A 14931-nucleotide genomic window follows, 5' to 3' on the forward strand; every position below is an offset into this window, starting at 1 on the left:
CCAGAAAAAAAAGAGAGACCAAAGCCAATCGTACACCTTCAACATCCGTCTTCACTTTTATCTTCGTATTTACATTTTTGCGGCACTTCTCCGGAGAACGTGTGCTCCCTTGACTTTTGTTTCAACTACATTCTTTACTGACTCGTTTTTATATCTGGTGGCTTTGCTCTCCAGCTTTCTTTCTTCAAGCATTTACATCTTTTTTTTTTTAAACTTATCATTACTGCTCATTATACGCGGCCCTCTACATCTTTGTTCGCAATGTCACTCCCTACCACCGCCGGGAAGCCCTCGCAAACGTCCATCCGATCCTTCTTCCAAGCCAAACCACCACAATACGCTCCGCCACCTTCAAGCAAAAGCAACGGCTCATCCATCCCCCTCATACCAGTATCTCCTCCATCTCAATCCCAATCCCAATCCCAATCCTCCGAGTCCGCCCCGCCTCCGGATTCTACATCCCCACACTCCGGCGCACCGCCATCGCGATCCTCAGATCGAAACCAAGAAGCTCAAGAGCAGAACAACAATCATCAAGCCTCCTCCTCAAGTCACCCCCGACTCCCCCTCGAAGCATCCATCCGCCCCATCACCTCCGCCGACGTCAACGCCCTCCGCCGCCTCAACGCCCTGCTGCTCCCCGTCAGCTACCCCGAGACCTTCTACAACCGCGCCGCCGACCCCGTCACAGGCCGCTTCTCGCGCGTCATCTGCTGGGCGCACCGGGGTGACGACCAGCCCAAGCCCATCGGCGGCATCGTCTGCCGCGTCGAGCCCGACGTTGACGTGCGTGCCGCCGGCTCCCAGACCGTCCAGAACATATACATCCAATCACTATGCCTGCTGTCGCCATACCGCTCCCTAGGCCTCATCGCCGCCGCCCTTGACGACATCATCGCCGCTGCCGTCACCGACCCGACCCTCGACGTCCGAACCGTCACGGCCCATGTCTGGACCGAGAACGAAGAGGGCCTACACTGGTACGAGGCCCGCGGCTTCCAGAAGCAAGAGCCCGCCATCAGGGGCTACTACATCAAGCTGCGCCCCGACTCGGCCTGGCTCGTGTCCAAACCCGTCAGCGCCTCCGTCCTCGGCTCTCTCCCCTCCTCGGCGCCCCCGCTGTCTCGCCCCGACATATCCAGCACCACCGCGGCCGTGCTGAGCCTGCCGCCCATGGCGAACCAGCCCCCCGTCAGGCCACCTGCCAGAGTAGCATCCGGCAAGTCGTTCCAGAACCAGCGGCCCGAGACGGAGTGGAATGATCTCCCTGCGGACATGGCGCCGGGTCTCCTTGGACCGCCCAAGAACGGCAGTGAGCCGGGATCCGGCGCGAGCTCGAGGAGCAGCTCCACCGTAAGAAGGAAGAAAGATAGATCATACCCAGCTGCGGCGTTTGGACAGTGAAGCGCATCATACATTATAGAATTGCTAGGAAATCATCCAATCCTCTGGTTGCGATTGAGCCAAAGAAAGGAATACACAAAAACAAAAAGAAGAAGAAACAAAACTCAAGGAAAATTGGAAAAATAGACATCAATCTTTGAAAGAATCTTTAATGACTATCGTAGAATCTTTAATTACAACTAGCTACTATCCACCCCTTCCTCCATATTCATATATAGAACATCGTCAAGTCGACGAAAACCAAGACAAGCTTTAAATCCAAAGACAAAAAGACCTGCTCTCTCCATATCATGCATGACATCGTACAAATCGTCCCAACAGGAATCTTGATATACAGAAAACTTTTTGTGTCCCCAAGTGCAAAAGACGCCTCCTTTGGATATTCCCCTGAAAGATTGAAAAAGACCCAAATCATGAAACAACCCAAATTGACAACACCAGCTCAACACCGGTTTCTCCTCTTAATTCCTGCTGTATCTGCTGTACAAAAATGCGGCAAGTGCACCAACTCCAACGCCGGCGGCAACCAAGACTGGGAAGGACAACAATGATGATTCTTCGACTGTAAGAAAAATGTTAGCTAAAATGCAAGAAAGTAGATGAGCAGAGAGGGGGGAGATGCAAAGAAGGGAGAATGCAAAGAGGACGAAAGATGGTAAAATCTTTCGAGAAGGTCACATACCAGGAGACTCGAAAGGCTGAGAAAGGCGGCGCTTGATATCTCGTCGTAGGTCAGCAAGGAAGTCTCCAGGCTTCTCCATCTTCTGCGCCATCAGAGCGATCAGAGCGGCGCCAACACCGCTGCCGTCCTTGGCGATACCGATACGGATCTTGCCGGCGCCGCTGGGGCCGATGCCGTCAATGGCGCGCAGGGCCTCGTAGATCATATCCCGGAAGAAGGGGTAGTGCTCTACCAAGCTACCGTCCACGCCAATGTCGACAATCTCCTCGGCGGGATCATTCAGCTTTCCTGACTGGAGAACGATGGCGCCAATGGCAACAGCTGAGAGCCTAGCCGCTCTGCGAACAACAGCGCCGGCGACAGCCTTGAATGCCTGCGCATCCTCCAGTGAGGGGGTGTACACCTGAAGTGTGTTCTCCAGTTCTTGTCGAATGGCCACCAGCTCTGGGGTGTTGTCGGCAGCAGCCACGGACAGGACGGCAGTGTCCAGTCCCCACTGGAACAGGAGACCAGATTTGGGGCTGAGGTTCGTTGTCGTCGACCAGTCATTGGTGCTAGAGTTTGTGTCGCGGAAGAGGGACGTCTCGTCATCCTTCATCATGTCGGCAACCGCTAGTCGCACAATCTCACCCAGGAACATGCCGGATACACGCTTTTCGTACATCTGGATGCCGGGGTTAACACTGTCTCGATCTAGCGCGGTATCCCAAACGGTGGTAGGAAGAACATTGAGCTGGTTATCGAATGAACCCCACTCAGTGTTGATGACCATTTCGCCAGTTGAGGCGTCGTATTCGCCCTTGATGGGCTTGGTAATGTTTGCAGTCTTCTCGATGTAGGCGCCGTTGGTTCCAGTGCCAAAAATGGCACCAAGAAGAGAGCGGTGCTTTCCTGTGGATGTGTATGAACGCGCCATGAGGGTTCCTACGGTATCATTGACCAAAGCAGCGACCTTGACGGGAAGGTGAAGTCGGTCAATCTCATCTTGGAGAAGCTTGCAGACATCCTTGCCAATTGCGTCCGGAATGTCAAAGCCCTTGGTCCACCGGATGAGATTGCCCTTGTTGATGCCGAGCTGCTGTACAGGGAAGCTGAATGTGAAGCCGAGGCGGAAAATCTGCTCGTCGTGGTAGCCCTCAGGGAAGCTAGTCGTGTTGCGGCGGGAGGTGGCGCTCTCAAAGTGCTCTCTGTGGTGCTCTCGGAGGAAGAGCTCAATTTGCTTAGCCAAGAAAGCGAAAAGATCTCTCGCCGTCTTGGCTACCATGAGATTCTTGGGAATGGCGACCTTGTTGTAGGTCAGGTTGAAGGTGCTGTCGCCGTTTAGCGTAACGGAGCAAACGCGAAAGTTGGTGCCGCCCAAGTCAACAGCTAGGTAAATGCCCTGCAAAAATGAAAATAAAAAATCAATTGGTCAGTTGTGCCGTCCGTCAGCGAACTTCTAGAGTTATGGGGACAACTCACTCGCTCTGTGCCGTCTGGTACAGCAGTTACGTAGGAGGGAATCTGACTGAGACTGGTTCCATCTACTTTTAATCCCTCGTCTACAATGACGTTAGTGGTGAGCACATGCATGAGCGGCGACCAATGCGCCCGAGGGAATTGGCGCTGAGCTTACTGGTCTGCTTCAAATATTCTTGAACATGGCGATTGAGGTCCTCGTCCGAGAACTCGAACTCGGACACAACCCTGCTGGTGTGCTCTGCTAGGCCCATTGTGAGGACTCGCGACGTTGGGGGTGAGAATGCGAAAGGTGGTAGCGGACAGATGAGCTCGTCGTGGATAGTGAGTTGTGAGGTCAAGGAAGAGAGAGGCCACAGAACTCTGGGATGGAGATGAAGGAGGGAGAGAAGTTGGCAGGCCCACGGTAGCTGAGAGATGGCAGTTTGTATGTTGGCGTCATGGAGCGCGAGCTGGGCAAGCTAGTTGTTATAAACATTAGCGAACCGGCCACAATCGTCAGTGCCTTATACTTTTCGCGTGATTCCGTGGATGCGCATTTACGCAGCGAGCATGGATAGCACAGGGATTAGCCCCAACTCTGGGGACGGCGCGGGGCGTTTGGCCGAGAGCTCCATGCTTAGCGTAGCCTACCATTGAGTGTCTCCCGCATGTGTAGAGTTCGGCCGGCGAATCAAGGCGTACACAGGACAGGCCTCTCCACTCGTCACACGCCGGCGGGCTTGTGGGAGGCTTGTGGGAAGCTCACGGCCACCGGAATATCCGTCCTGCTGGACAAAGCTCTGGAATGTTCCTGTTCCCCAACGAGACGGCATCCACTGAGGAGTAGGCTGTTACGTAGAGACGGGGCAAGAGATGGAGTAACGCGGGCAATGGGGGTTTTCCAGAACAGGTACCCTGACTCCTGAGACGAAGCAGAGGAACTATGACGAAGGGGATGCTCGCTCACCGTGGACAGTACAAACAGTACGAGTATGGGCAGCAGCCACACTCGATGGGCGACGGACAGTGTCGACTTCGGCCGTTCGTCTTTTCCTGGTACCACCCTGTCGCCGTGGCCGTCGCGCCACACGGCGCCGAGGCCTCGAACCTTGTCCTCGTGGCACGCCGTTTTGACGTTTTTATCGTGTGCTAACAAGGCAATTAAGCATTTTGGACCCCAATCCCGCCAAGCTTCTCCAATTCGTGCCATTACTCACAGTACATGCTCCCACTTACACCCTCACGATCCTCCTGGCACGAGGAACTCGGACAGTTGGGCGTGGAGAGACAATGGCCATGGAGCCACCCGCATACGCAGCTGCGGAGCGAATGTGGCCCAAGCTGGAGACTCTGAAGAAAAGGGCCGTATACCGCGTATGTACTCCGTCCTGCGTACGAGAAATCTCGTGGTAGAGAGAAAAGCGCGCGATTTTTGGTTTAGTTAGGCTGGGCGACTCAGCGTTCCTCCAGTGGCGTTCATCAAGTGGTACTGCGGACTTAGCCCCTGTATCGTTTAATTTCCCCCCAAATGGCCCGAAGATGCAGGATGCAGGCACAGAGTGCCACTCCAACGCCAGACAACCACCGTCTCCTGGGTCCTGCCGGTGATGACGGGCGATCACGACGCTGCAATGACACGGCCAGATGCAAAGTTTCGCCGAATAGCCTTGCTGCTGACCCGGGAACCGCAGAAAACTCTCGATCCGTAATGCTAGCGTCAGGTGCGCATAATGGTATATGGCGCAAACCAAATCAAGGCGGCGTTGACAAAATATTGAGCCTGTCCGACTTCGCAGAGGAGGCTTGGTTGAAGGTTCGATAAGTAGGGGGGGTCCAGAAAGATAGAGCTGCAAGTAAGAAAAGACTCAATTTGTGCCGCGTCGATAACAATGCTTTCGAGAGGAGAGATAAGACACCCAGAGAGTCAAAAATTCCGGCAGACGTCAATTGTGCTTGCTTCGCTTAGATAAGGGATCTCGTCGATTCAATCTCACAACTCATGAAAAAAAGGCCTACTCGACTCACAGAATCGCAAACGAGAGAAGGAGCTTCAGCGGCACAAACCAAGAGCTGTCCTACTTGGGGGCCTTATATCATCCGCGAATGCAGAGAAAGATGGGGAACTCTCCTCCCTCGAAAGCGAGCAATCAACTATCGGCGCGGGGAAGCTGGTCTGTTTTCAACAAAGCGACTGGTCTCTAGGTCTTTAAAAAGGCGGTATTCCATAGTAATATCCCCTTGATCACCCACTTTAGCCTAACCCGGAGAACTTTTTTTTCCTTATATGCCGTGTGGATAACTGGCCCATCGATTCAGACTTTTTCGAGTAGAGCCGCCATTACACATCGTCGTACAGAAGCAATTGTACAGGCAGTAAGAAAATGGACCAGTGCTAGGCCAGATCGTAGCAATGTGGACAAGTGGACCGACCACCTTGCATAGCTGAAGCAAGAGAGGCCAGATGTCATAACGCCTTACCCTGGTTGAAAAAAACCAGTTTGGAATAATATCCGCCTCAGGCCTGTCCCGAGATGATGAGGAGTGCAGCCAACAAGAGGCCCGCGCAGAATAAGAAAACAGAATTCCTATGTTCGTCACCTAGCAGCCAACGAGTTAGAGATGGAGACTAAACAGGCCAAGCTGAATTATTCTTACCGTCACGATCGAGGCTGTGTACGACAACCACGAAGACATTCAAAGGCAGCCTAAGAGCACTATAGACTCCACCTCGCGCATAGTCATCCACTATGTTGCTTTTCATGAGGGCCATTTTCGGAAAATATGCGCCCACACAGCCTTCAACGACACAGAATGCCCAAAAGAGCATATACTCGTGATCCAGCATAGTCGAAATAGCGAATCCCCCAGATGTTACGGCAAATACGAGCATGAGCGTGTTCAATGTGCTGTCTTTTGAATACAATGCGTCCTGAATCGCGGTGATTCTCGATCCGGCCATCATAGCGCACATAAAACTCGAGAAAATGAGACCAAAGGGGAGCTCGTCCTGGTTCCCCGACTTTACTCTCACGCTCTTCAAGGCAGCCGACCAGAAAAACACGAAAAGGTACATTGGGCCTTCGAAACAACAAGAAGCAAAATTCAGAGCCATAACCTTGGGGTTAGTTAGAGCTCCAAGCATGCGATGCTTCAGCTTTCGTGCTCCTAGCGTTTGCTTCGACTTATTGACACTGCCATAGTTTTCTCGCCACATCACCAAAATGAGTACGCCAGCCCCGAAACAGCAGACAAGGCTGGCAAGAAAGGGTCCCAGCCGAGAATCGAACCATTGGACCAGGCCATTCCCTATTATGCCAGAGAATATCGCCGTGATCGTGCTGGTGGTGGTCATGTTTGCAAAAACTTGGCTGAGAGAAACCATACTCTCGTCAAGCTGCAATAGATGGTACTCGGTAATCATCCAGGCCTCGAAGACGCTAAATAGCAATGTAGTTGCAATGCCTCCAAAGAAGCGGCCGAGGTATAGGGCGTAGAGATTATGGCTCAGCATCGTGAGGCATGTAATCCCGTAGCAGATGCAATATGCAACGCAGGCAGCCCTCCTTCCATAGTGATCTGCAAGCTGTCCTGCAAAGGGGGCGCTCGCAGCACCAGAAACGAACCCTGAGGCGTATAAAAGTGCGACAGTGTGTTCTTCGAGCTGCTTTTCGTATTTATAAATTGCATATGTGTAGGGGCCCTATGCCGTGGGTCGTGTCAAGGTCAGGACAGCTAGAAGAGATAAGGAGGTTTCACTCACTTGAAGCCAATCGGCTGCGACCACCAAAGCATAGACGAAGAGGAACTCCCGTTGAAACTTTGCAGCAACTGCTTCACTCTGTTCATCTCGTGGGACACCACAACGCCGCTGCTTGTTGATCTGAGAGCGACGATGGTAGATGAAAGAAGACACATTTGCGACGGCCAAGATGGCCAGATTCACTTGATAGAAGTCCATTGTGGTTGAATGTAAATAGCCTTGCACTTCAAATGTTTTGGACTTGGATCTAGGAGGCGAATCGATCTCTGACAATAATGAGAAGACAGCAAAGCCAGTGAATGTCTGCCTTACGGCCATGGTGCATGTCCAGGCGATCTGCCGGTGAGCTTGTCATACATCGCTCTTTCCAAGTCTGCCGTCGACCTGTACCTGCCTCTTGAAGCATTTCCTCGAGGCAGGAGCCTCAATTTGGCAAAGATAGGGAGCATGAGGAAGGCATCGGCGTATTGACTTCTTATCTCTCTGCGATAGGATTTATTTTCCTGTTGTTGCCTGCTACCCTGGAATAGCTGATGATGAAGTCAACGGACGATTTCGAACAGCAACAACTTCACAGAAATTGCCCACTGGATAGACAGTCTTGTTATATGTAACAGATTCGATCATGCATATACTATCCTCAAGCCAAGAAGATTTCGGTTCATCACTTCAACAACTAGGTTGTCCATTTGAACTATCTGAGTTAACGGAATGGGCCTGTTACAGCAACCAAATAAAATAGTTGAGCAAGGAGACGACAGAGAGTTCTCTACTGGGATTTCAAATGTCCTGCTGAAGTAACCATATGAGAGAGAAAAAAGTGAAAAAAAGAAAAGACAAGGAGAATCCATTCTACCAGTTGGTAAAAAATACACAAAGACTTCATGATGCATTTGTTGAAACGGGCAAAAAAATGCGACCTGTGTGGATCGAACACACGACCTTCAGATAAACTGGTGATTGAAGTAAAGGCTTCAGTCTGACGCTCTCCCAGCTGAGCTAAGGTCGCAAGGTATTTGTTGGAGAAATTGCGAGAGTTAGATGGTATTAGTACCATTCGTTGGTGGGTGGAATTGGGTGGGGACGAAGTGGTTTCCTAAAATTGTTTCTTTGCAATTGACGCGGACAAAGACAGAAACAGAAACAATAGCGGCGGCGGTGGAGCCTTGATGCGGCTCTGTGCCGGTCCCTGGGAGATGGATAAGCTTACACGTGATTGTCGATTCATTTGGGGCATATTATGATTGAGCCAGCAACCTAGGGACATAGAGAGCAAGATTACTAACTGCCTGCAAGGCTCCTATTTCAGGCCAGTCTATAAATACCGCCCATTACTGTATCAGATGGGCTTCAACGTCGTTCTCATGAGCGGCATTGGACATGTTGATAAACGATTACTAACGCAATGGCCCGTTGCACACGGTTTGGTTTCTGTCAGTCCAGAGGCCCCACCGTTCTCTCCCAAGGGCTGCCCGAACCAACCCCGCCTTGCCCAAACCAAAGTCCTACCCGCCAAGAGCCAAAAGTCCTGGGCTAACATTCTCTCCGATGCCCCTACAGAAGAGGAGAGGAGAGGAGAGGACTCTTGCCTGTGGGTGTGGCACGTTGCATTACTCTGTACTTTTGGTTGCAGGTACTCCGTACAGCTGTGCCGAGTAGGTTAGCAGCCCGAGGCCTCCATCGACGGTGAATGGTTGAGTTCACAGAAGCTAGAGGCGAGATGTTGGAATACGGCATGTGCATGTATCTTGTCTCTCGGGTCATTTGGAAACAAAGAACAGCGGGAATATTTTTTGCTTCACGCTTGTGGTCGATTTGCGAGTGGCTTCGCCCCGCCACGATCAACGCCTCCACAAATGGCATTGACTGTGGCAGTACCAAGGACGGAGTGCATGCGAGAGTACGAGAAGTTGGGTTGGCAAAGCCCACTTTGTCCACACACTTGTTACTTGAACGTGTCGTGCCATTTATGAGATTAGCTAGACGCGGCGACTTTTGTTTAGAGGTGCTGTAACAGTATTGGATTTGTCACGCTGAGCAGAGCAGAGAAGAGAGATGAAGATGAAGAAGCCATCCCGTTCAACGCCTTTGCATTGATTCTATTCTAGATCTGGCCTATCTTTGACTGCATCGCTAGTAGATGGCAAGCTCGCCATTAGCCCCGCCACTGAACCGTGCCATTGGCACAAAGAGCTGCCCGATCCAATATTCGTGTTACTGCTGCTGCTGATCGCTGTCCGAGTTTCTCAGCCGCACGGCCAGCAGATGTAGCCTACAGCCTACAGGTACGAGGTAGGCCTATGAGAGGCCCTGGATGGGGGCACCCTGGCTCTTACACGGATGCGCTCTCTTGGCTGAACATCCATGGCTCCAAGAGCTGCATGTAGGGATGGGAATGGTTTTGTTTGCATCCGTAGAGGAGCAACAAAGACGGCAGAGACAGCAGAGTAAAAGGAAAGAGAGAAGAAGACGGGAACAGGGCACGGGGAGGCACGGGATGGAATCAACTCAATCATGTTAGCCTTTCGTGGGCCCTAGAATGAGCAAAGCTAGCGCGTGCAGTTGCACAAACGTCCACGCAATACGGAGTGCATATACTATGGGGAGAGGCGCCTTGACGTCAAGGACGTGGGCGATTTCGTCTTGATACGAAGTGCTTGTGACTTGTGATTCCAACCTGCGTTTTGACACGAGGCAGAGGTGCAAAGGGTGCAGCAGACGAAGGGATACCTTGTATGTTTGGAATTGCAGAGTATCATCTGGTACGGAGCACGTTCGGCAGTCGTCAAGATCAAGACAGCTTTGATGCCATGTGCTGTCATCGAATGTCAGTGTCAGTGTCAGACTGTGTGGTTCTTACTAGGGTGCTGCGCAAGGCACATCGCCAGCCCCGAGGCTTTCTCGAGCTGCGGCTCAGCCCTGCACAGCAAACGGCAATAATCATAGCTAATCATTCAATCCGATGGCCGCTTTTGGTGAGAGAGCTCGCTGCACAGCCAAACTGCACCCTTGGCCGTGCTGCTAAATTCTGACTGCCAGGCCGGCTTGGCCCTATCCCAGCCAAGCCAGCCCTGGGGGGCGTGGGGGAGAGAGAACCTACCGATTTACGAGTACAAGCACGGTAAGCAACGAGGTACATACTCGTACGAGCGAGGGCCAGCGCAAGTCCTGCCTTCGGTTGTCCTGTGCAGTCCTGGCTGCTGTTGGCTTTGTCACCTCAACTTGGTACTGTGCATGCCCTGGCAGGATCCGATCAAATCAAATCAAATCAAACTGAGCCAGACCAGACCAATTGTGCGTCCTGCATTTTCCCTCCTCCTCTGCTCCATCCAGTCAGTCCGTTTCCCACACCTCAGGCCCTGCATTAACCGCTGAAAGATTCCTCTCTTAGGACTCTCTGCGCGCGCCAGACACTAAAACCGACACCAGCAGACACTTTTCAACTGGACCTGATCTTACCAGACCCCGACCTAACCTTTGAGGCCTAAGCCCAATCCTCTCGCCCCGGCAAAGCACCTGCACCCTGCGCCTTCGTCCCCCATCAGCCCTTCTTCTCCCCTCCACTCCTCTTCTTATTTCCCCTTCCCGAGTTGCCCTTCTTTTCCCTCTCCATATGAGTTCTCTGAACTCCCGCTTCAAGAGCCTTGGTCTCGGCAAACGCAAATCCACCGCCAGCATTCACAGCGTCCAGGGCGTCCCCCCCACCAGCACCGGTACCCCTCCTCCAGGCCAAATACCTCAACAGCATCAGCTTCAACCTCAGTTCCCGCCGCAGACGCTCCCGCAGCCGCATCCCCAGACGCCGCCTCCTCCAGGCTCGTCCGCCAGCCCAATGAACCACCAAGGCCCGGGCGCCCGCCCGCCCAGCTACACGGCTGGCAGCTATCCCCAACCGCCTCAGGGCGCCATGGGCCGCACCAGCCCCATGGCTCCAGGCCAGAACCGCACCCCGCCATCGCAGATGACTGGAGGCCCTCCGCCTATCAACACAGGCGCTCCCGTCGGCTACCCGCCCAACATGAATCCCTTGGGCCAGATGCCTCCGGGAATGCCCCAGGGCGGCCCTCCTCCAGGTGCTCCCGGTTTCGGCCAGCCCACCGGATACCCTCCTGGACCACCGCCCGCGGGAGGTCCCATCACGCAGCAGTTTCAGCAGAATAACCCGGCGGCCGAGGTCGAGGGCGCGAGCAGAAGCAAGGCCCAGCTCATTGTTGGCATCGATTTTGTTAGTAACCCCGATTCTCAAATTCTACCAGCCTGTGCTGCTCGGTAGAGCAAGAAGCAGGAGGCTGGAGATAAGAAACAAAGAAGAGAGAGAGAAACAAGAACAAGAAACAAGAAAGAAGCGCAAGAATGTGTTTGCTAACAAGATGTCTCCATAGGGTACAACCTTCTCTGGTGTTGCATTTGCCTTTGCAACCAACAACGAGGCCAAGGAAGACATCATTACAGAATGGCCAGGTGCCGGTTCATACACCAAGCAAAAGGTGAGGAGTGCTGCGCTCTCGTATACTCTACAAGAGCATTACAACTGACGCACAAGCAGATCCCCACCGTGCTCTACTACGACCAGTACCAAAAGGTGGTTGGCTGGGGTCCAGATATCGCCGATGCTCTGGCTCCCACAGGTTACCCCAAGCCAGGAGTGCAAAAGGTTGAGTGGTTCAAGCTGCAGCTGATGCTCAGCGGCAACACATATATTGACCCCATCAACCTGCCTCCTCTGCCTCCGGGAAAGTCCGAAATCGATGTCGCTGCCGACTACCTCTTCAAGCTCCGCCAAGCCATGCGGTCATCGCTGCAAAAGACTCTCGGAGAGGTGTTTAACAGAGAAGAGCGCAACATTCGATACTATCTGACCGTGCCGGCTATTTGGAACGACGCTGGCAAGGCTGCCACCCGAGCTGCCGCCATTCAAGCCGGCTTCCTTCGCGACGAAAACGATAACCGCCTGACTCTCGTTTCTGAACCGGAAGCCGCAGCTCTGTTCTGTTCCAAGACGGGTCTGCTCAACCTCAAGGTTCACGATGCCGTCCTGATTGTTGATTGTGGTGGAGGTACTGTCGATTTGATTGCGTACGAAGTCGAGGATGAGAATCCTTTCACAGTCGCTGAATGTACCGCTGGATCAGGTGACTCCTGTGGCTCTACCGCCTTGAACCGCAACTTTAGCAACATCCTGCGGACCAAGATTCGAAAGATGAAGCTTCCGGATGGATCCAAGACAGCCGGCCGTGTCTACGCCAAGTGTATCATGGACTTTGAGAACCGAATCAAGGCCGATTTCCGAAACAACGGCCAGAAGTGGGCTGTTGACGTCGGTATCGAGGCTGAGTTCCCCGAGGCTGGCATTGAGGAAGGTTACATGACCTTTACCAATGAGGAAATTCTGCAGTGCTTTGAGCCCGTTGTCAACAGAATCTTGGAACTGGTGCGAAACCAGATCATTGCCATCCAGGCCCAAAACCGAACACTGCAAAACATTCTGGTTGTCGGTGGATTTGGTGCCTCAGAGTACCTGTTCCAGCAGATTAAGCTGCATGTCCCTCCTCAGTTCCAGTCCAAGGTTGTCCGACCCATGGACTCCGTGGCCGCCATTGTCAAGGGCGCCGTCACTGCCGGTATTACGGAGCGTGTCATCACTCACCGTATTGCTCGTCGCCACTATCTCATGGCTACGCTGCAGCCTTTCAAGGAGGGCTACCACCCCGAGGCCTACCGAGTGCCGTCTCTTGATGGAAAGGACCGATGCAAGTTCACCAGACAAATCTTTGTCCACAAGGGTCAGAAGGTCAAGAACGGCGAGCCCTACAAGGTCTCTTTCTTCAGACAGGTCGCTCCAGGAGCCACTCTCATGTACGAAGATGTTTTGTACGCCTGTGACGACGACGTCTGCCCCGAATATACAAAGGATCCTCGTAAGTTTTCTCCCATTAGCATTATTATCCTTATCACTTTCCCCACTCAATCATGAGCGAGACTAACACACTTATTTCTCCAGGCATCAAGGAAGTTGTTACTCTCACATCCGATCTGTCTCGCAAGAACCTCGAAAAGGACTTTGAGCGAATGGATACCCCCCAGGGTACCTTTTACCGAGTGTACTTTGACATTTACCTGACTCTGGACGGCTCAGAGTTTAGCGCAGAGCTCGTGTGCCAGGGCGAAGTTATGGGCCGTTGCCGAGCCCGATTCAGGTAAACAATGAGGGAGTAGATGAGGAAGCTTTACTAGTACATACCTCGTTACACGTTTGGAGCTTTGATGAAGACAAGACAGCCAGCAGGCCTTGAAGTCAAAGATATATACACACATGATACCTATCAGGGGACGCAGCCAATATGAGGAAGATATACAGGGCCCAGCGCTATCTAGATAGCCGGCGGGGCGCAGAGAGAAAAGCTAAGGGAGAGAGACATGGGTTCTTTGTTTGCTATTTCAGCAACACGTTTTTTTTTATTGATGTTGGATTTGAACATAAACAAGCCTAGAGGAGAGCATGATTCGACAGCCACTCTTGCTTGCTGAATGGGGATGATGATGAATGAAACGAAAGAAGATTATGATTGGCAATGTCATTAATAGATAGTCGAGTTCGGCTAGACGAAAGAACATGTTAGTCCACAACGGTGTGCCATTCCATCTGTCAAGTGAGATTTCATGTATTAAGTAGAAATGCCGCAAAGAGAAGCCTACAGCAGCACTTGCCTTTTCGCGGAACCAGCGTCAGCCCTTTTCCATAGTGGAACAACCGAGAGGAAGGAGGCAAGTGGTGTTATCTTTTGCTAGCCAATCCCTGAACTTCTCTCTTTTCCCTCTTCTCTTCTTCCTTTCATCATCATCAGTATTACTATCAATATCAACTATTCCCTTTGCTGTCAAGTTGCTTGGCAGTCATTCATCTTCTGATCCTCCTCTACGTTCCTGGGTTCTTTTCTCTTTTCTTCTTCTCTAATTCTCTTTTCTCCCTTCCTGATTTTGAGAAATATCCCCAGACGCTGCAGTATCGAGCCGCGGCGTGTTGATTATCAGCATTTTTAACCACCTCACGAACCTCCAGGAACCCCGAGGCCCACGCTCTCAATTATCAGTGCATTCTCCGCTTCGATCTATTGCCTCCTTTTATCCACCGCTTGGCCCTTGTTTTCAACAACAGCAAGATTGCAGGCTACAACGTGCTCGCTATTCGTCTCTAAGGCGTGTTTGTTGCGATTCTACTGGAGCTGGCAATCGATTGATTCGGAAAGAAGACTCCAGCTTTGTCAACTCTAGCCATCTTTGTCTTTCTGACCATATACTCATCATAAGCGGAATATCAGGCTTGTTCTTTCGAATATATTGATCCCGCATCTGATCAGATATACGGCAGTAACTCGCTGCACGTATTTTAGGAGATACGAGCATTTGTATTCGAAGTCACATCATCCAAAAAACCATGCCGCATACAACGAATAATTGGAATCGGGTTATGGACTATAGACACTCAAGGAATAGACAAACGATCTTGGCGTTGACAAACGTCCTGTTAATATTACCTGTGGTTCAGGCAGCAAAATATTCATCTGAGAGTCACAACTGGCAAGCGGCGTTTTTTAGTCAAGCTTTGGACAAACCACCAATCGCCAAAAAACAAGGTCCTCCCGGT

General features: G+C 52.0%; 4 protein-coding genes and 1 non-coding gene across 5 annotated transcripts; 2 read left to right on the forward strand and 3 right to left on the reverse strand.

Annotated features, from left to right (window-relative positions):
* Nucleotides 1-153: 153 nt before the first annotated feature.
* V8C40DRAFT_221666 (uncharacterized protein) lies at nucleotides 154-1634 on the forward strand. The gene has a single exon (XM_083212218.1). The coding sequence runs from the start codon at nucleotides 262-264 to the stop codon at nucleotides 1402-1404; it is 1143 nt and encodes a 380-aa protein (XP_083072918.1). The 5' UTR covers nucleotides 154-261; the 3' UTR covers nucleotides 1405-1634.
* V8C40DRAFT_245006 (glucokinase) lies at nucleotides 1534-4517 on the reverse strand. Its single transcript, XM_083215780.1, has 3 exons — nucleotides 3702-4517; nucleotides 3548-3627; nucleotides 1534-3467 (listed from the first exon to the last, which is right to left on the reverse strand). Exons 1-3 carry the CDS (start codon nucleotides 3796-3798, stop codon nucleotides 2079-2081), a joined length of 1566 nt encoding a protein of 521 aa, XP_083072919.1. The 5' UTR covers nucleotides 3799-4517; the 3' UTR covers nucleotides 1534-2078.
* Nucleotides 4518-5436: 919 nt separating this feature from the next.
* On the reverse strand, nucleotides 5437-7484 carry V8C40DRAFT_287461 (uncharacterized protein; the record flags this gene model as incomplete). Its single annotated transcript, XM_083222722.1, has 3 exons — nucleotides 5437-6124; nucleotides 6182-7226; nucleotides 7287-7484. 3 exons carry the CDS (start codon nucleotides 7482-7484, stop codon nucleotides 6042-6044), a joined length of 1326 nt encoding a protein of 441 aa, XP_083072920.1. The 3' UTR covers nucleotides 5437-6041.
* Nucleotides 7485-8200: 716 nt separating this feature from the next.
* Nucleotides 8201-8295, reverse strand: V8C40DRAFT_t122. The gene has a single exon. It is a non-coding gene; the product is annotated as a tRNA-Phe (tRNA).
* A 2127-nt stretch (nucleotides 8296-10422) lies between these two features.
* Nucleotides 10423-13914, forward strand: V8C40DRAFT_245016 (uncharacterized protein). The gene is made up of 4 exons (XM_083215781.1): nucleotides 10423-11511; nucleotides 11669-11773; nucleotides 11833-13204; nucleotides 13288-13914. Exons 1-4 carry the CDS (start codon nucleotides 10900-10902, stop codon nucleotides 13485-13487), a joined length of 2289 nt encoding a protein of 762 aa, XP_083072921.1. The 5' UTR covers nucleotides 10423-10899; the 3' UTR covers nucleotides 13488-13914.
* Nucleotides 13915-14931: the final 1017 nt, after the last annotated feature.

Source organism: Trichoderma camerunense (genome assembly GCF_050948025.1).
Source record: "Trichoderma camerunense strain CBS 138272 chromosome Unknown V8C40scaffold_9, whole genome shotgun sequence".
Lineage (NCBI taxonomy): Eukaryota > Fungi > Ascomycota > Sordariomycetes > Hypocreales > Hypocreaceae > Trichoderma > Trichoderma camerunense.